This window comes from Euwallacea fornicatus, chromosome 1 (genome assembly GCF_040115645.1).
Source record: "Euwallacea fornicatus isolate EFF26 chromosome 1, ASM4011564v1, whole genome shotgun sequence".
Lineage (NCBI taxonomy): Eukaryota > Metazoa > Arthropoda > Insecta > Coleoptera > Curculionidae > Euwallacea > Euwallacea fornicatus.
This window is the reverse complement of record NC_089541.1, coordinates 4047782-4069662: the sequence shown is the minus strand read 5'-3', so window position 1 is coordinate 4069662 and position 21881 is coordinate 4047782. Positions and strand designations below refer to the sequence as shown.

General features: G+C 33.6%; 1 protein-coding gene across 5 annotated transcripts; it reads left to right on the top strand.

The window, feature by feature from the left end:
* The first annotated feature begins 171 nt into the window (after positions 1–171).
* Positions 172–9608, top strand: LOC136349418 (mucin-3A-like). 5 transcript variants are annotated; one of them, XR_010733842.1, is made up of 8 exons: positions 172–377; positions 1245–1459; positions 1521–1724; positions 2205–2411; positions 2464–5903; positions 6103–6228; positions 6293–6335; positions 7043–9608. XR_010733842.1 is itself a non-coding variant. In XM_066301191.1 (7 exons), the coding sequence occupies exons 1-6, from the start codon at positions 337–339 to the stop codon at positions 6208–6210; spliced, it is 4215 nt and encodes a 1404-aa protein (XP_066157288.1). In that variant the 5' UTR covers positions 172–336; the 3' UTR covers positions 6211–6228; positions 7043–9608. The 5 variants fall into 5 exon arrangements, 3 of the variants coding, with proteins under 3 accessions (XP_066157288.1, XP_066157167.1, XP_066157090.1); XR_010733821.1 differs by having other exon boundaries at positions 6103–6335; XM_066301191.1 differs by lacking the exon at positions 6293–6335.
* Positions 9609–21881: the final 12273 nt, after the last annotated feature.

Here is a 21881-nt window from a genome sequence, read left to right as displayed (position 1 = left end):
TTAGCAATAAAAGAGCACATGCACCTTTACAGGCGTGGAGCACATGCTGTCCTTGTCAAAATTCTATTATCAGACAAAGATAGTACAAATTTCTATGTGTGAGATGACTACGAATTATACAATTCGAAGCCAATTCAAATTTTCTTCTCTGTTATATGAAGAGTGAAGGAGATTGTTTGTTTACATTTGATTTTTCTCTTAAAAATAATGCAATAATTGTAAATTATATTTATTTAAATAATAATTTATAAGTTTACTATAAGAAAAGTTTTTTACATGTCAATGCGAGATTTTCATATTTAAGTATGCGACTATATTTTGCATTATGATAACGCAATGACTTCCTCGTCACCTGAGAAAAAAAAGCGAGAAAGCAGGTAAATTCTGGATTATTAGATGTCCACGTTCCTCCTTTCATCTTATTTCAAATTGTTCATTTAAGTTCTCAAGAAACTATTTACCTATGTCTATGAGTATATAGTCCAAATATATGCCTCAAAAAGGACTAATTTTTTAAATAAAGAGTGGTAGGAACTCACTACAATTAAATTTCGAAAAAAGGGCTTCATTCATTATGTTCTTCAATTTGTTTCCTTCTGTGGGTGGTGTTTGATAACTGATAGTACAGCTGGACACTTCTTTACATTAAGAATACCATTTTCATATATTGACGGCTAGGCTAATTAGCCTCTTATTTACTTCACATAGTCTAGGAAATTGTCCCTACTGAGAACATCTGTGTGTAAAATGTACCTTTAATGTGTTACATCAATACTGACGTATGGTTGGATGTTTTGGAATTCTTTTTTGGGTGCTAACAGAATTTTTGTAACACAGAAGATGATAGTTTGGTGCATTCTAAAATTGTTCCTTATGCCTTCTTATAGGCTATATTTTTGTTGACTGAATATGGTCATTGTCATTGCTATATTACTTATCACATGTCACATTCATTAAAAAACATTTAAGGCTGCTTAAAGTAAATATGGATTACACACCCCAATAGAAAATTTACCAAATACAATAAATTATTTTCTACCCATTTCCTAAAAATTTAAAAACTTCTCAATTTGATACTCTTAAAAAATATCTGTTTTACTTTATTTATGAATCGTCAAAGGATATCTTAAAATTGACATTTCTATTTCAACAAGATAGTATATATCTTCAGGGTAAGATTAGTTTTAATTTTATTTGCATTAATTTACTACTCATCTTTCATTCCTAGTTTTTCTATCTTACAGCAAAACTAGTTTATGGGAAAAAGAACGCAGGAATCGTATAAATGACTATTTCAAGAAATTATGGGAAGTCTTACCCGTGTATGATGCATCCAAACCACTTTCTAAACCAGATATATTGTTACATGCAGCTTCAACTATTAAAGAACTTGATGAAAAACTCAATGTATTTTTAGTCAATTCTGAAGAAGAAAAGATTTCAGAGCAAAAATCAACAGGTAAAAAGCTGTAGAAGTTTGTAACAAACAGAAAAATTTCTATAACACATATTAATTTTAGTTTCTAGTAATGTAATTAAGAAATTACAAGAAAGGGTAAAAAAATTGCTATTACGCAATGAACATCTTGCCAGTTTGCTCAAAACCACAGGTATTAAAATTCCCTCTGAATGTGGGGTTGTTAAGAAGCTTAAGTCTAGACGTAAATATATTAATGTCATTTCAAAAGAACAAGAAGCAAAAATGTTACAAAAGGAGATGGAGAGTAAGTTATATAATTTGCACTTTTTTATTAGCTTGATATGAATGGTTTTGTGTTAAAACTATGCCCAAATATAAGATGAGTTTTAATATATAAGGCAGACAAATTACTCCTGTAAAGACTCTGTTTATTTTCATAGATAAAACAAAATTATTGAAAAATCCTCCTATTTCTTAGAAAATGTTGGAATTGTCTTAGTTTTTTGTTTGTCTATTAAGCTAAAACATTATCATTGTATAGGGTGTTTCACAAATTAAAAATGAAAAAAAAAAAATTACAAATTTTTAGATTTTGAGCTCCCTTGTACAACAATGTTTCGAAAAACCCATATGAACTCTTTAACATAAAATTTTAGTTTGACAAAAAACCTCAATTCAAAAAAATGCAATTTTACTGAATAAACTTTAATTTGGATGATAGATTTTCAACTTTTTTCCTTGTAAGTATTTCTATTGAATGTTAACAACACACATCTATTTACAGAAGAAAATCAAGTTAAAACTCAAAAACCTAAAGCCTTGAAACCCAGAGCTAGGAGAAAAAAAACTTTAACACAAGATAGAAATAAGGCTTCTAAGAAGGTTTTACTGTCATCACAAAACTGCCTTTTTGTTGTCACTCAGTCTAGCTTACAACAAAACAATTCTTGCTTCATTTTATCTAGACCCCCAGGAAAATCCAGCCAAACAGGTAAATAGGTTCTTCAATTTCATGATTCCCTAGGTTTACATTTCGCTTTCAGTGTTGACAAACTCGGTTTTTATCAAAACTCCAGTGGCTTCTTCACAAGTAAAATCCTCAGTAGTCCCTGCCCAATCCCAATTATCAGGTCTCCTTCCTGGAACTTTAGTATTCTCCAATGGTACTGTTATGCCTGTTATTCCTAACCCTCAGCCCCTCCCAGTTTTGCCTACAATTTTCACCAATCCTCTCTCAACTGCCCTCTCAACCCTTATAGTTGTGTCAAGTAAAAGCAACACTACTAGTACCACTAACACCACTCAGAAAAAGACCACAATACCAAGTTCTCTTAAAGAAGTGGCTGTTGCCAATTCACTTTCAGTTCTCAGACCTAGGACCAGTATAACAAGCACGACGCAAGTCAATAAGGTTCCTATTCCTGCATTAACATCCAAGTACAATAAGTATAATTGTTTAAACAGTGGCATTACTTCAAGTAGAAAGTCTGAGCCACAAAAAGGTGGGGGGAAGAGTGAGAGTAGGAAAAAGGGGGCTGAGCAAAGTATGCAGAGTGAGGCTAAACGCACTAAAGTTGTCTCTGAAGTTGTTGTCAAAACTGACCAAATATCTAAAGCAATCGAGACGGATTCTCCAGTAAAAGTTTCTGCTAAAGCCGCAGAGCAATCAACAAATCAAGATATGATGGACACTGTAGGTGAAGTTGATAATGGAAAACCTAATAAAGATGCACTTGAAAATGAGCTAACTAGATTTGTAAGTACCCCTGCAGAAAATGGTGGTATCTCGAAGGAAACTTCTGATATTTTTCGAGGAGAAACTCTGCCAAATGTTGCAGAGGTTGCCATAAAACCTACTGACAATTCTGACAGCTTCCTATTGGATAGACTTGCTGATACTGAAACTAATGAAAATCCTCAACCTAAGACTGTTAAGTTACAAAACAATGAGCTTAAAGACACAGAGCTTGATAATAATACTGTTGTCAAATCAACTGTGGAGATGACAGTGCCTTCTTGTCAGAAAGAGAGTGATGTAGTGCTTAATAGTTTACATGCCGACGTTATTAACCACCAGCATTCCAACAATATAAACGATTTAAAATCCTTGGAAATGCACCTACCACAAACTGAACTCTCTAATGATATTTTCGCCTCATTTCAAGTACCTCCAGGGTGTCAGAACCAGGAATCTACTTCTCCCACTGCAGCTTTCTTGCTCGCGTTTCCGTTGGTTTCTTCAGGCACTAAAGTCGCGGAAGTGTTGGGGGATGAGAACTCTGAGAGCCAAACTGGAACCCCAAACTTATTACAAATTGGTACGATGGACATTGCCAAGCCCACGCAGTCCTATTCGGAGAGTTTAACGCCCAATTTGCTCAACTTTGACAGTTTCAGCTTTTTTGGCAAAGATAGTTGCGCAGGGTTTTATAATAGCGGCGGGAAAAACATTGACGGATTTAATGTTAGCAGTATTAAAAGTCCAGTGAAAGCTCTTAGCAGCAACAATAAATCTCAAGTCGTTAAAGAGATTAGCTATAATAAATTTCCAGATTATCAGCAGCGTAACGTTCAAAAGGAGATGATTGGTAACAGCGGGAAGTTACCAGATTTGATACAAGGTGGAAGTAGTAGTACTGTGGATATCAGTACTAATATTTTTTCGTTTAAACCTTCTGGAACTCATCAGGGATATTCTAATAAAAATGACGCTTATTCTGCCAAGTTTTCTAGTCATTATTCTGGGTATAAGAATTGCACTAGTTCTTCTGCTAATTCTAACCACTTTGCTGGTAATAACGTTACGAAGCAATATGCTCCAGTATACACCAGTGCCGCTACTAGCAACAGCTTTTACAATGCTTTTGGAGGGGAGGATATGTCGGGCTTCACATCCTCATATACGAACGATTACAACAGAAAATCATTCACGAACTGCAACACGAATCAAATTTACCAGAAGGACAAACTCCAGAACAACAACTTGCAAACCAAAATTAAAACCCCTGGTCATAATAAACCCATTAATTGGATGACTACTCCAAGCACTACGACCTCATATAAAAGCGACTATTTTCTGCCCCCTTTTAGCGGCACTAGTTCCAACGCGTTTACAAACGCTAATAGTTATTTTAACACCCCCACATACACAAATTCAAACGAGCATTTTGGCCATCAGGACTTTAGAAAAACCAGTGATATGTACCCCTCTTATCAGCGACCGGAAAATGAGGAAAATCAGTTCTCATGGTCTCCGAGCAAGATTCCTCAATTTTTAGACACCTCTCAGCCGTTTGTACCTTCAACTTTGCCTACTTTAGTTGGAGATTTGGCATTAAACACCCCTGTAGTGGAGCAGAAAGTTTATAAGGATCAAAGGGCGAGAGATAGTGGGGGAAGAGCTAGAAAGACCGGTAGCTGTGAGGGCCAGAGTAGTTTTTTGTCAGTGAGCCAGTTGGTTGATCAAAATCAGGAAAATGGTCCTGCGAAAGTAGCTTCAAGAAGAAATAGTGGGAATCGCTCCAAGGCTGGGGTAGTTAAAAGTAATAAAAGAGCCTCTGGAAGGTCTGAGACCGGTAAAGAGATACATGGCAGTTATCAGAAAAATGAGAAACCTGGGTTTGCCAGTAGTAACATGTTTAATGAGGTTAAGCAACCTTCTAGAACTAATAATAATTCGAAAAATATTCGAAGTAGCTACTCGGCGGAAGCCTTAATTGGGATTCAAGAGCCTTCTCAGAGGAATGCTACTTGTCAGAGCAGTACAAATAAGACTATTGTCCCGAATTTTTTAAACGAAAATATGTATTTCCCTTCATTAGAAGTGTCTCAGGATAATAATAGCTCCTACATGCATTCGTCAGGTCAAACCTATCATCAATCCAATACCTCAAGTTTTACTCAAAACTTTACGACCACTTTCCACAATAATGCCAGTTATAGCAATAATTTTGTATCCACTATAACATCCTCCTATGTGGCAAGTAATACTTTTATGTCTACGTCCAACACCCAGGACTTTCTAGGGGATGCAACCAATCTCTTCCAAAGCAACGTAACTCCTATGGCTAGTAGCAAAGAAAAGTGCCACTTTTCCAAGAATTATTACAGGCAAGTTGAAGTTAAGGATGACAAAAATCAGAGCTATAGTTGCAAGAAAGTGAAGAAACGGACACTGAACGACAATGTTCTCCCTAATTTTGACCTACCTTTTTTGTCTATGCCTGGTGCTATTAATTCCCCAGTTCTGCCAGATGATTTTCATACTACGTACCTACCTCCAACCACAATATATTCCTGTAAAAATCCTTTGTATTCAAAACCAAACACCGAAAGTATTCCCAATACTTTGATGCCACCTTTGGCCCCTGCGATAACAGGTCGAGCCACTGTTCAACATCCTCAAATGTCACCGTCGGTCAATTCAGCTGGAACGACACTGGCTAACTTTAATTTGAGTACGATTTTTCCCGAAATTAATAAGGTTAGTTAACCGTTAGTATGAGTAATTAAGTAGTGTATAAAACGTAGCATGTAATGAGTATTTAATGCAGTTTTATTCGACTTTTACTTATGGACTCATTTGTAAGCTTGTTTGGCTACACACTGATCTGAAATAATCTTTAAAACTTTACATGACATAGTTATTACATAACTGTTATAGTTTTCTCTTTACTGTTTAGGGTTTAGGTCAAGAGCCATTCATTGAGAACCGCAGTAAAGACTTCGCCCCTTCAGCTAAACCATTTGGAAATTCATCATCGCATCATATTGGAAGTTTTCCGATATGATTTTTTGGAGTTGCGTTTGTAAGTGTTTATTTATATAACGTTATAGCTTAAACACATCATAGTCTTATATTTAATTTAATAGGTGTTTTTGGACAAATTTTCCTGTCTTAATGGTGGACACCCAGGTAATATTAAATATTTTCTTAACATTTTAAAAAACGCTTGTGGAGACGTATTCCTACGAACAATATCAAGGAATATTTTTGAATATAAATGATTGAATATTAAGACAATAATGCCAATAGTATGTATAACAATTATTGGATTCGATCTTCTGTGCTTATTCAGATAAAGTATGTAGTTGACTAAAGAATCCATCTTAATTAAAATAACAATACATGAGGCATTTATCTAGGAATATTCATTTGAGATATTTGGTAACGTTTGGTATGGGATAAATAATAATTGGTGGATATCGACCGGTATTTGTAGAAGTACGTAATCTGGCTTTAGGGGATGGACTTTGTACTGTGGGGAGTAGAAAGCTCCCCGTGAAATCATGTTAAAATGACGTGAGCTTATTAAACTTGTGTATCTCAACGCTGCTTTAGGCTATTTCGGCATTAATCTCTGGGGAATGCTCTACTCTTTAGAGCATGAAATCGAGTAGAAAAACATTGTATTTTATGCTACAAGACAACTAAAGACAAATTACTGACCAAACTCTACCTAGAACACCATACCTATCAAAATCACTCAAGTTTGTTCAGCGTAGGTGCAAGAACAGGAACTCCTACTCAAAAACTCTTCCTGTGCTGAAGCTGGATGATTGATACAACCAGCATGTGATCTGTGACCTACAATTGAACAATAATTATTCGGTTATTTGCAGTGGTGTGGTAATGGAATCCCGCTAGGTAATTAAGTGGTGTTGACAACGCCTATAGACAGCTGGATGACTTATTGAGAGGGATGTGGGGTGTCAGCGGTGGATTGTTAAGTGAACAATGTCAAAATCATCCTTCTACGGAAATGCTTCAGTAGTTGTCTTCATTGTTTCCACTTGAAGCCACCATATTCGAGTCATTTTCTTGATTCATATCAGCACGACGCGAGTGAGGTTTAGTGATATTAAAAGGATTTACCTCAAAACTCAGTGAAAGCAGTTTGATTGACCTTTTTCAGACCTTGATTGATGTGTCGCGTGTGTATTTTTGAATCAACTTGTATTTCGCATAAGGAAATGCCAAAACCCGAGTATTAGTGAGGCAACTCCTTTACCTATTGAGATGTTGTTAGAATATTTCACTCACAGCTGTTCTTTCAAATTTTTCTTATCTTTGGGTCGCTAGTCATGCTGAATCTGATCGCTTATTAACTGAAGATCCATGTCGGCTTCTATATATTGACGCAGTGTGTGTTTATTTTACGAGAGTCAACTGCTTGCTGTGTAGTCTGTTCCAGGTCATTGTCGGTTTGTACAAGTCGGACAACTTGAACTATTTATGGATCGTGGACATCATTTCTGACATCCTGAATTAAACAAGATAATGAATTGGGTTACTAAAAATTATCCTTTCATATATATACGATGTTAAACTCATATTCAATCAGTCGAATCACCCGAATGACGAAGCAGTATGATCGGTCAAGCTCTTTATATTGTTCGCACTGAGTAACGTTAACACCAGGTAATATTCATGCATAAAAACTCAGTTGAATAATCTAGTGATAGTAGAAACAACTATTCTATGAATGTTCCTTCTAATTCATCAATATTCTATGAATATTATAGTAAGAAAAGTATAAATATATTTAAATAGGAGATACTGAAAAATTTCCAGAGTATCTAATATCTCGGAATATTCCCTGTTAGAGAAAAAGCATTTTTTCATAGGTACACCTTTTTTAGGGGAGAAAATTTACTCTTCCCATATTAATGTCCTAATTGGTATGAAACATATTAGAATATGTTGTTGAAATGAAGAAACGCAACACATCGGTGTATTGCGTATATTTGTTTAGTTTATAATATATTTTTACAGTGCAGGAATATTTGAATATGTTACAGGTGATCTATAGAGGACTGTTCAGTTTCTAAACCGTTACAGTTAGAGAATGTTAGTTAAGTTTGGCAAAAGTTACTAAATTTAATTGTAAACTAAACTTCGAAAGCGATATTGCCAAATTTTGTTTCGTTTACAAAGTATTTCACAAAAAATTAAAAATCTGTTAGTTTTTTCTAACTAAGTATAAAAGAGACATGCGCCTTGTTTTTCAAAAACAAATCAATAAGAGATTATATTTATATTTTAAGTTTACATACTGATCTAATAAAAAATTGTCTTTTTGCCGTTTAGTTTCTACGATGCAAGCTATATTTTTAATTGTTTAGTTATGGATTTGGTATTCTGAGTCGTATTTTGTGAGTATTTATGTCCTCAATTCAACGATATTTTACAAGATTGCTCGCTAAACCGTTTTATTACCAAACATCCATCATGAGACTTTTTATAAGATTTTTGTCCAAACCTAAATTTTATTTTAAAAATACGGGTTAAGTTACACCAATTCGTTATATTATTAAAAAAAAGGTTGCTTCGAACCTAAATTTGGAAGGAGCGAATAAAAGTAAAGCCTTCGAAAACCCTGTTTGTTTGTTTTCAAATGAAACGTCGAAACAAGTAATTTTACGATATATTATCGACTTGGGGATAAAAAGTGCGTTCAAAATACGATGAAAAAATCAGGCTTGTTTTTAAAGAAGTGAAATTAAGGCCAACATCTTAGAAACTGTGGAGCAAAAAGAAAATACATGAAGGTCAGTGTGCAAGCCTGAGAAAAAATGATGTTTTGTACTGATTATTTTTTTGTAGAACCGTCAGGTTTGGCTTTATTTGGAAAAAAAAATGTTTTTAATTTTTTTCTGATCTCTAGGTAAACCAACTGTAATTTGTAAATACTGTTTTCGAGCCCTAGTTTACCTTGGAATTTAGGAACTTTTTTCTCGTTTAAACGATCTTTTAACAACGGTTTGGGAAATAGAAATAGTGAATCATGGCAATCGGATTGCCTTACATAGGTATTCTTCCGGAAAGCAATCATTAAAGTCATGTGATTTTCAAGATACGTTTGACATGTACAATTCTATAAGAAACAATACAAAATTTTCTTTTATTTTTTATTTATACAGGGTGTTTGATTATAAATGCCTAATGGCTTAATCAACGCCTTAAATTTGCGGTTCACTATTATTTACTTGGTTGCGAAATAATGACTATTTGCAATAACTTATAACGTTGACTTACTTTCTTTTATTGTTGTGTCCTTAATTCGAGTTACTGTAAGAAATTAGGAATGTGAAAATTGTAAATATGTACTGTTAGTGTTAGCTTAACATTAAAGTGGCTGTGATTGGAAAAGTTGAATATAAGAGGGAACTGTTCCTTTATTATTAATTGAAAGTTTTTTTTTATTTACCTTATTTGTATCTTCAATCAAATTTGTTTTTTTTTAATCGTACACAATTAAATATTGATTATTTCTACATTTTGAAATACCCTTTTGTCGAGGATTCTTTGAAAATCTCGAGAATTGTCATTAAAAAAATTTTTCAAAATAGTGAAATTTTACCATTCAAATAAAAAGATAAAAATTCCAACGATTTTTAATTCGTATTAATATTCCCAAAGCGGAATTTGCGAATGTCATACCTACAATGTCCATTAGTGAAATAGCGTCTTATTACAAGGGTAAGATTTATGGAGCATTGGTCCAGAACAACTGTGGGTAATTAGGATGCTGTGGGATTTCTTGCCAAACAATGGTCTTTGTAACATCCCCAATCAATTATCGTAATCTCGCCTCAGGATTTCCATCTTGTAGTTGCTCAATTGTGATGTGTTGTACTTGTTTGCGGAGGTTGAGTGACTCTACCTATTGTTGCTTAAGTATAGGGATCCTACGCCGGGAGGAGTACGTTATATTCCGAGATGTATTGAATTATTATAGTTGCGAAGACCTGCTGAAATTTCGCAAGTTGATTGAGTCGAGAAGTTCGTGTGCAGCGTCAGTGCCGAACGTGAACCGATGGTAATAATTGTTAAATTGAAATAAACAAATTCAGTGAAAAGATTATCTAATCGGTTTCACACAACATAAAATTAATTTCATGCCCTTATGATTCCTCCGAGGGTTGAGCGTAAATTATTTTTCCATTCGTCTCATTATCATTGCAACACATTCAGATAAAGCATAAAAATTAAGTTAAGTTAGAGGCAGAGATATTCATCCCGACGTGTAAATCTACAAAGTTTCCTATTTAAAATGAAACTTTTGACTTTATACCGCCTCTTATCGCTCCCTTTTTATTTGAAGGGATTCTGCTTTCAGCAGGATAAAATTTTCACTTTGTCCAAGTTGGAATGAAAAGTTTGAAAAAAGTTCGTATATCGGTACGTTGTTCGTTCGGTTGTTTGGTGAATTTTTTCTCAGAGTTTTCAACGTTTTTATTTTGTTTTGTTTTATATAAAAAATATGGCTGTTAGCAAATATTTATTTATTGAGTTTTTTATTATTCAGTAATGTTCTAATGTTCGATATGTGCAACATAATGCGGTAGAAACGTTAGGTATGCACTTACTGTATTTATAGTGACGATATGTCTTTAAGAAGTATCAATGTGTTCTCTGGGAGTTTACAATAGGAAACATTCAAAATAATGGTACTTATGAAGCTACTGATGAGGATGTAAGGTAAAAATACGTGAAAAGGAGGTTTTAGAAACATCATCCCACTACCTCTGGAAATGCCCCCTTTGAAATTTTTAAATTGGAAAGGAGGGTTGTATTGTATTTCGTTTGAGAGATTATTTTATTCTGTTCATGGTCTTTTATTTTTTATTTTTGTACGTTGATTTTGTAGAAATTAAGCAAAAACCATTTTGATTTTGACAATTTTTACTGATATTTTATTTATTTTATAGCAAGAAATGTTGAGAGCGATCCCTATTGACTTCCATTCTCACGTACAGTTAGTCCTCAAAACGTCGTCGTAAATTATCTAACATTTCAGGTGTTATTGACCTGAACTCTTCTACGATTCGAGCACCTAACTCCTAGAGGGAATCAGATTGTGTCTCATCGATTTTGCTCATCAAATGTCTGTAAGAAAAAATCTAAGAGACTAAGGGCAGGGTATCTCGCGGGCCACTTTATTAGATTTCATGTGTCAATAATCTGAATTCTTCATCTAGAAATAGTGGAACAGCAGCAGTTTGTAGTATTGGGGCGCTCCATTCTTTTGACAAACTAATTCTTGTTAGTTCACAGGCGAGGATCTTGTTTAAGTACTTCAGTTATTCTGGGAGATATGGCGTCTTGTAGAAATTGTAGATAGTTGAATCCGTTTAAGTTTCCAGGAGTTAAAAAATGGTCGAACACTGTGATCACCCAAAATTTCTGCCCAAACGTTGAATTTTTGAGATTGTTAAGTCTGAATCTCTCGCAATAAATGAGGATTGATATTACTCTAGTAACAACAATTACCTCTTAACTCCATCATTTAAATAGAACGAATATTCATCAGAAAATGTTTTATATATAATCTTTATTCTATTTAATAGAATAGTTCATTAACTTACCTGGTCTTTCAGCCCAATTAGATAGCAGATGTTACAATGAAATTATAATTCTAATAACTTAGCCCATGTTATTCCTTCTTTCAGAGCCTGCCTAAGGTGTCTGTAGCGTGAGTTTTTCATCGGTCTTGATATATATATATATATATTATATATATATATATATATATATATATATATATATATATATATATATATATATCAAGGTCTTATTATTATCTAGTTTTTGTCATTGTTCATCCATTTTTGTTACATTCTTTCAAGCCTATTCCTAATTCTAGACATGCCAGTTTGTTCGTATGGCAGCTGTGTACTGGGACAGCATAGTGGATTATTATAATGTTTCATTCTAGTAATTGTTCTTAAAATTATTTGCTCGGTCGTTTGTGTGTATCGTTTCGTTTTGTCTGTCGCGTTCACTAGTATAATACATCCGTAATCCATTAAGGGTCTGCAGATGGATTTGTAGATGTGCGTTGCTGTTTTTGTACTCATTCTCCTGTCTTTATATGTTAATATTCAGAAGTGCTTACCTTGTTTGGAAAATATTGTATTGTACAACAAATGTATGTTAAAATGTAACATGTTTCTAAAAAATTCGCAGAGCCCTGATCGACGGTCGAATTCAGCCTCATTTGATTTCTGTACAAGTTTTATGACATAAAAAGGGAATTTTAATTTTTTTTTAATTCTATGAACAGTACTTTTTGAAACGCCAGATTTCTTAGCAATCTTTCGTACGAACGTTATATTGTCCACTTGAAATGTCCTAGAATCGCCATTCGGACTTCATAAACTCGCACTGGACGGTCAACTTCGTGTTTTTTTTTTGGACGGAACCAGTCTGATTGAATTTCATTAGTAACTTAGATACATATGTAAAGGTGGCATATCATTTGATCGGGATGATTTAAATTGAAATCACAGGCTGCCGCTCTTTCAGAATTATTGCTTTTGTAATGCAGGCTCACAATTTCGATTCTCTTTCATAACGTGTGTTTCATAACATTCAATTTTTAATCAAATTAAAAAATGAATGAACTGGAAAGTGATGTTTGGCCGGGAAGTACTAAAACCACTAAGTGCACAGTAAAATACCAATAAATTTTTCTCTAAAAACATTAGGGTTTATCAATTTGATATGGAATTTTAGAAATGTTATTGATACATATGGAATGTAGAGACATTTTGAGTCTAACTGTACACTTTCAACATTTATTATAACACTCGTGGTTAAAATTAAGTTATTTGATTTTTGTTTCAGTTCTACAAGACTGATGTATAAAAATATAAATTAAAAGTTTGGCCACGTAGAGAATAACATTACCTTTCAAACGAGGTATAACGCAATCTCTGTCCTAATTTGAAGATTTCAAAAGGGTGGTTTCCAGGGGTACAGGGATGATATTTTGAGAACAATTTTTTCACCAACTAATGTCTTCCTTATCAAAGGCGATGTTTTGTAACGTTTTTTTTTAACAAAGTACAAAATATATATTCAGGTTGGGAAATTTTCCCTGAGACACGCAGTATTACAGGTTATTCATAAATGCAAAAGTAAACATGCAAATAAAACGTGTTGCACTGTTAAGAAGGCGTCATTTGCCCCTTAGTATAGCTACTTAGGGATAACTACGTAAGATGAATCTTTTAGATTACTATACAAAAGAAAATTTGTATGAAATGATAGATCGGAAGCAAAATCGGATTGTCTTACTGGTGTTGAAGTATGCTTTCAGCTTCAAAGTTTTGGTTATTATCATTACTTCAGGAAATTACTGCAAATATCCTGAATGTGCGGCTATAGTTGAGTGTCTCATAGATTAGACTTTACTATAGTTTGTTCTTTAGATCTTTGCGGGGGTATAGAATTAAGGAGCACGTATGTGTCTAGGGTGTGCAGGGGGAATGCAATATTAAAATAACAAAGACAGAGATATAATACACGTCTTTTACAGACTAGACTAATGGGTCAAAATTGATAATGGGAGTGTATACGGGTCGAGTGAAGATGATGGTATGAACGTATGTTCTTGAGTTGGTTATTTGTTACAATTCTAGAAGGATCAGAGGTGTCACAATATATGTTAATGATTTTACTATGTTTCGTATAAGTATAAACAGTTTTCGTTACTTATATTTTATTTTTCTGATGTTTAGTTCATGAATTAATAGTTCTTCATCTCCTCATTCTTTACTTGCCCGTGTTGTACCAGATTTTGTTTTATTTCAATGTAAAAACAAAAAATTTGAAACGCCACTGGTCATATTTTTGCCGACTTTGAATTGATTTAATGCATGTATGAGGCACATGTAAAAATCCAAATTACAAACTGTATGTACTTTTTGTACTTGTTTTGTTGGTTGAAATCAACTGGTTGAAAATAAGCTGATAGGGATGAACCGGATCCAGATCATAATTTCCCAAAAGGCCTATGGTTTACCTACGAACTATTATCGATATCGGAGTCGGAAAGACCTGATTCGCTCAGCCATTTCGCATTTTTGAAGAGCACACGCATATACATGTATTTCACCCTTTTTTTAGGTTTTGATGTAGGAATGCCTTTACATGTTCCTGTTTATTTCTGCCAAAAGATAAATCAGGAAATTCCTAAAAATATATGCCGGCGCTAACTGAGTTAGGGGCATTATAAAAATCAAGGCGCCAAAACTGAAATAAATCTTAGGCACAGCGGAGTGTAAAGAAAGCTATAATTTTTGATAAAATACTGTGTGTACCCTCTCGAAAGTCCGTTTTTGGCACTTTTGACTCGGAGATAGTTTATTATCTCTTATTAATATTCTGGAAAAATACCGGATTTATATCTGATATTGCGGCAAAAGAAAACATAAATTCTCGCTTTTGCCTCTGCATTTCATATGTGCTTTGGGAGTTTCTTCCCCAAAAAAGCGATCCCGAGAAATGCAGATGAATTATTTTGTTTATGGACTTAAAAACAAAGGCAGCACCTTCATTGAAAGCCTGGCACATACATAAAACAAGGTCGTCAATTGAGTTTTATTATTTGGCCGCAAATTCAGCCCTAAATTCTTGCGAGATATAAAGGGAGATGTATAGCCGAGCATGCAAATTGAATTGTTTTCGATTTATTGTCTTATGCTTAAGTTGATATTTTTCCGGAGGGGATTTATTTTATCGCTCTTTCGTATTTATGTTTGTTTCCGGAAACACTAGTTTATACGCATATCAGTTTCTCCTTGATTTATATTCGCTAGTGCTGCTTCCAACATTTATCTTTCGGTTTTTGCTTAAGCTATTTGCCCGGAGATACCAATTCGGTTTCATAAGCCGGTCACCATACGTTGTTCCCACCCAAAACATATTATCGAGGCGAAATCAATTATTTGAGGGTTAAATAAATTCTCTTTGTGATCAAATTATGCATAATTAAATTAACATCGGCGCGTAAGCAAAGTTGGATATTTATATTAATTAGATTGAAACGCGTGTATACGCTTACATAAAGCATAAAGGATTCAAGAGGCCATTGGTCCATGAAATATCTAAATTTCACTTACATCTCGTTGTGGGTTGCTTATTTGCGGTTCGTCCGTTTTGGTCTTTCTGCTCCGATGAATTCAAAGTTAAAATCGCAATAACTGAGTATTTGTTGCAGATGCCAATTAATGAAGAATTTATTCACGTGTTACTCTCCAATTTCCTTAACGTTTTGCCGACTAAATTTCCCTTTAAATCCCTGCCAAACATTTTATTGAGCTTCGACCATCACGTGCTAGCTTGTAAACTTCCCAAACAGCATCGGTCATGTTTTCCGAACCTAATTTTCTATTTGCAACACGTAACTGCATGACTGATTTACTCCCTTGGGAATCTCCGGCTTAATCTATAATAATTTTCACTTACACCCCGTTGCGGTTTGTTTGTATTTCGTTGGGCTGTTTAGTCCCTCTCGGTCGACGATTTTCCATTAAAGTTGGTCAAATAATCCGAATTACACGGTAGTGCAGTTAGCACTAGGAAAATGCGAGTTAGAGCAAATGTTAAAAGTTGTTATGGAAAGTTTTGCATGTACCACTTTGCTTTTTGTTTTGTCTTTTTTTTGAGTGGCAGCTTTGGGAGTATTTGGAAACAGTTTGAAACTCCTCCTTGAATGAATTAAGGACGCCGCAAGAGCTCTGATTTCTTTCCGTTTATAGAGGAGTTTGGGTCTTTCACTGCTTCTTGTACCTTCCATATATAGGGTGGGTTTCTTAAAAGTGTTAATGCCAATATTTTCAAAATTATGCCGGCGATGGAAAAACTCAAAAAAACGTCTATCATAATATGATGGGGGAACATGATTGAGAGTATGATGACCTCACTACCTTTTACCAAATGCAGTTCAGCCATCCGAAGTAATTTTTTTCTATAGCACGGGCATGGTTGGTACACATTGTCGGAAAGTATTTTCGATAAGCTTTTCAATGGTACCAAAGTTTCTGCAATTCCGCCCTCAAATGAATCCGATAATATCTAAAATGCACAATCCATGAGTAAAACACCTAGGCGTTGAATTAAACGGTTTTCAATGAGGAATATATCATAGAACTGATAATGAATTCAAAGTTTTATTGTAATTAAATCAAAATGTAAGATTTGCCGCTTAATATTAATATTTTTTTATAATGGGTGGTTGTTATTTTCCATGCAAGCGTACAAACGATATTCATGTTCTTGACACACAATCAAAGAATTAATAATAATGTTAAATGTAAAAAATGAGGTATTTTTCTTTTATCGGTATTTATGAACGTTTTTCTGCCCAGTGAATCGTCGAATTCTGTTTATTATCTGAGTTTCATTTCATGCTTCTCGAAAATTTTGAATCGAAACATGATTTAATATATTTCGGAATGGGTTGAAATAATTTGTATTTATGGTGTTGAGGAATGTTGTCTTTTAGCAATCACAAATATATTTCACCAGCGAAAAAAAAATGAATACAGAAAATAATTAAAAAAAAAAACGGTTCTGTAGTTAACAAAGAAAGAAATCAATTTAGGATATTAGATGAGCTTAGTCAAATCGAAGTTCTCGGACAATCTGTTCAAAACGTATCATTGTCTCTCTGTCAAGCATCTACTTTAGCTAGACTAGCAACAGCAACGATCTAAAAAGTTCTAAAATTACATCAAATTCATCAGGAATTGAATAAAAATGATCCAGACCGACAAATTGAATACAGAGTGACTCACGTTACTGTTTCACTAGAAACTTTTTGACTTGTAACCAATTTTAATTTTTCATATTTTGAAGTTAAACTAATATAAATACACTATATTTTTTAAAAATAATTTGAAGGTCATATTATTTCCGGTTATACTGGAAGTTAAGTTTTACTTCCTTATTTCAAATGGAACAACTGGTATATTTGTAAATTTTTGGAATATATGAATTAAGCTGAATAAATACCTATGAGATATCCCTATACCTAAACCTAATGGTTTTGAAGATATTTTGTTTTAAAACAAAAATCTTTCTTAAACACCATTTGTTCAAAATGGAAAATTATCAGCTATTATTGAAGCTGGCTTTATGAAAATTTGTTGATATGTTAACCAGATATGGTAGACTAGGTCAATGAGAAAAGTTTTTATAAATACTATACAGGGTGTCTAAAAAATAGTGTTGAATTTAAAGAACTTTGAAAGTAATAAAGCTGCTTATATTAAGTGGAACACATCGTCTATTTTTACATCTAAATTCTAATTTAATTATGAATCAATTTCTATTAAGTGTCTCTATACGTAAAATTTACGCTTTTGCTGTGATTTGCGATTTTTCAATATTGGACAATAATAGTTTGAAATATCTTAGTTGGTTTTGAAAACAATATGGCTGCTTTTTGCTAAAATGCGTTAATGTAAATGGTAGTTTAATAAGTTCATTCAACAGTTTAGAATCGTGAGATTTAATAATAATTATTCAAATAGTAACATTTAAAATTTATTCTTGATTTTTTAAAAATTATTTATTTAATTTATTAACTTTATTAAATTAATTAACAAATTTAATCAGGATCCCTGGAGATGTTCTTTTAGCACCTTTATTTATTGATGGTAATTTGAATGGTGAAATCTATTGTGACCTTCTAAAATATGTCATTTAACCAATGTTAATCTATCAGCTAGAGAAATAGCATGGCGAAAATGGCAACTAACAGTTAGATGAAAATTTCCTAAGATTTCACCAAGATGGGGCATCGCTACATTTTGTTTTATTCTTTGGGCAGTTGGATAACAATTATTCCGCAAGATAGATTAGAAGGAGGAGCGATGGAATGGGTCTCTAGGTATCCCAATCTGACATCGTTGGATTTATTTTTGTGAGGGCACTTGAAATATTTAATGTTAAAGATCCAACTAAAAATAATTGAAGAGTTACGAGAGCCAACTATTACTGAGTGTAGTGCAATTCTTAAGGGCATTTTTGTCAATGTGCGTCAAGATCTTTTATACGCTTGCATGGAAACTAATGAACACCTATGATAAAAAAATTATTAATATTGAGTGGAAAATTTTACACTTTGATTTAATTACAATAAAACTTCGAATTAATTATCAGTTCTATGATATATTTCTCATTGAAAACTATTTAATTCTTCACTTAGATGTTTTATTCATGGATTTTGTATTTTAGGCATTATCGGATACATTTGAGGATGGAATTCCAGAAACTTTGGTACTATTGAAAAGTTTATTGAAAAAGCTTTTCGACAATGTGACGCAACCATGTCCGTGCGATTTAAAAAAAGTGACTTCTGATGGCTGAGGTCTATTTGGTAGAAAATAGTGAGTTCATAATGTCCCCAATCATCTTCCCCCATCATATTATGCTAAATGTGTTTTTGGATTTTTCCATTATCAGCATAATTTTCAATATATTGGCATTTATACCTTAAAAAAACGCATCCGGTATGTCCCATCACTCTTTGTGTAGTTTTATTTTAATTTCCAGCTTGTCATTGTTTGCAGCACATAGCAATAAACCAACAATATTAATACGTTCGGCTGTAAAGGGAAGTAAATTATCCAGATTAACCGGCCCCGTCCAGAATTGAATGCGATATATAGAGCTATTGGGAGCCATCGAAAATCGCTACTTGTTTGCTGTCCCTGCGATAAATATATTTATTTAATTACCGGATGTTAGTTATTAAAGTGTAAATGAGGTCAAAATACAATGTTTGCTTTAGGCACTATAGAAATCAACAAATAATTACACAAACTTCTACATTTCAATTCTATGCTCTCATCTATCTATAACGGAATATGCCCTTGGGGGTGTTGCTGTCATGATTTTAAACTGATAACCCTGAATCCCTTAAATTTCTACGAAACAAACGATGCGAGCAATGGTTGCTGAAATATTGTGGAAACTCCGTTTCTGCACATTAATATTACGGGAGCAAAATTTCGGATAATCATTATTCCCATTATTGGAACACAGCCTTATTACGAGGGTAAGATTTATGATGCACCAACTGCGAACAAGTATAAGGCAATTATGGATAGTGGGAAATTTCCCTTTTGTAACAAAGGATGGAGGTTACCACTCAATTAATTATTATACATATTCCATTTTTCCATGAAGTCAAGACACACTGAGACATGGTATTAATAATATATTTAAGCTTGTATTTATTTTTGTCTAGAACATCGCGAGAACGTTTAGGTCTCAGTCTCGAATACTGAGACCTAAACCCAGACTTACATAATCTCGGTCTTCTTCATGAATCTGAGGTTTAGATTAATCTTGTAATGACGCGAATCTTTGGAGTAAAACGTAAACTATATTTTGACACAGGCGTGCGGTATGCCTCTTTGCTTTTACTAGGTGATACAAAACCAAAACATATCTATTAAAATTTTTTTCATGTTATTATTTATTTACATAAGAAGTAAGAAATCTGATATTATCACGGCTGAGTCACCCTTTCTTCACGAGATTCTAAGCTTCGTTGTTCACTTGAAGTCATTTTTAACCCAAATTGACCTTTTTTACAAGGAAAATCTTTAGCAAAACACTTGACCTGTTGTTTTGGCGGCCTGTAGGTTTCATCGAAGCGCTTGCCCACGAAACATCTTCAGATACATGAAACCTTCGACGATCGAAATTGTCTTTGGGAAATATATACACGGCGACTCATTAAGAGTGGGACAACCGAAAGCCAGAGACACCACATGTCAAAAGGTGATGATTGGAGAAAATATGCCTTCTCCTAAAGTTAATAGTTTCGGATATACACAGGGTGTTGAAAGTTTTTTTTTTATTTTTAAACTTTAATGCATGTTTTTACCATTATTCTGAAAAGATCTACATTAGACATTTGAAAATTTGTAAAATAAAGTTTTTTTTTAGGTAAGAGAATAGGATACGTTTTGAAATTTCCATTTTGTAAGTCGAGAGCGCCATTTATGGCCAGTGTTACACAATTTACTGTTAATAAGTTTTTACATTGTATGACTAACATAAAATTTTAATCAAACTTTCAATGAGCAATCATCTTTTCATTAATTTAGGGTCTTTATGTCATATCGATATTTCGATCCGTTTTCAAGAAAAACCTCTATAACGCACATTATGTTTAAATTTGATAATACGAGAAATTAAGGCAAAACAAATCACGTGTATTTTCATTTTGTAGAATATATAAAAATATAAATTGGCAAGTATGCAAGTATCGAATCTAGATATTTTCAGAATAATGTGGTATATGTAGGTAAATAAATTAATTAAAATTCTAACTTTCAACACCCTGCACGCAGGGTATTTGAAATTTGACATTCATCATTGGGATCTCGAAAACTGGAGGAAATATGAAAGTTTCAATGGGGGTAAAGTTGCTTAATTTATTTCATATTTTTGTAAATATTCGAAAAATCTAAAAATTGCAGATTTGGTTTTGATTTATTTTTAGTGTTATTTGACAAAGAAGCCCAAATCCACAAGTACATTTTCATTATCACTTTGTCGCAGCTGCACGATTAAGCTTTAAAATTTGCCACTTAACAAATTTTCCGTTGAAAAATTAAATGCGGCGGCCATAAGAAAAAATGGAGTTGTTGATGGTAGTCGAAAGAAGAAAAGTCGGATGGCAAATTGGAATACGTTATCGTGTAGTTGAAAAAAAGTAGCAATGAAAATGTACTTGCGGTTTTGATTTTCCTTCCCAAATAACGCTAAAAACATAAAAACCAAATGTCAAATTTTCAAAACAGCATTTGGTTGAGCACTATATTAAACAATTTTGTCCCCATTAATTTTTTTTTGCATCTCCTTTAGTTTTAAAGATCCCAATGGTGAGGGTTTAATTTGAAATGCCCTATATATCTGAAACCATCAACATTTGAATTAGGCTTTTCCCCCCAATTAACATCATTTGACGTGTAGTATCTCCAGTTTTGGGTTGTCCCACTGTTATGTAATCACCCTGTATATCTTCAGTGTCGAGGAACCGTTAAATTTCTGCTATTTATATCTCTACAAATCCCAACGTTATCGTCGTTATTCAAAGGAGGGAGGGTACTCAAATCGACCTGAAAAAGTATTTCTTTCATAGCACTTTCCTGAAATTATTAGAAGAAAACTTTACTGATCTGGAACTTAGGGTTACTTGAAAACCTGGTTGTCTCGAGCAGCGTAACGTGAAGTTCCGCATAAAGAAACTTAATTGCGCTGAACGAGGCGTTTTAAGCTGACTTAAAGCAACTAACTTGCTGAGCCGAACAAAGCAACTCAAATCGACAACTCGGTTAGAATTTGTGTTGGGAGATTCACGGGAACCAAGTAACCGAAACTGAAAAATGAACCTGAAAGATCAACGGAAATTTCATATTGACTTGACTTTGATATTGACTCGTACAAACTAAACCGAACAGACGACTTTAACAAAATCAATTTAAACTCACTCAAACAAATAACTTTGGTCTGAATTTAACAAAGTAGTGTCAATTGGCCTGAAAGAAGTAACTCCATTGTAACTATATAAAACAAGCTAAATTGGTTCGAAAAAATATTTTTACTTGAAATAACTAGCTAGCGATAAACTTTAGAGGTAGCTGCATT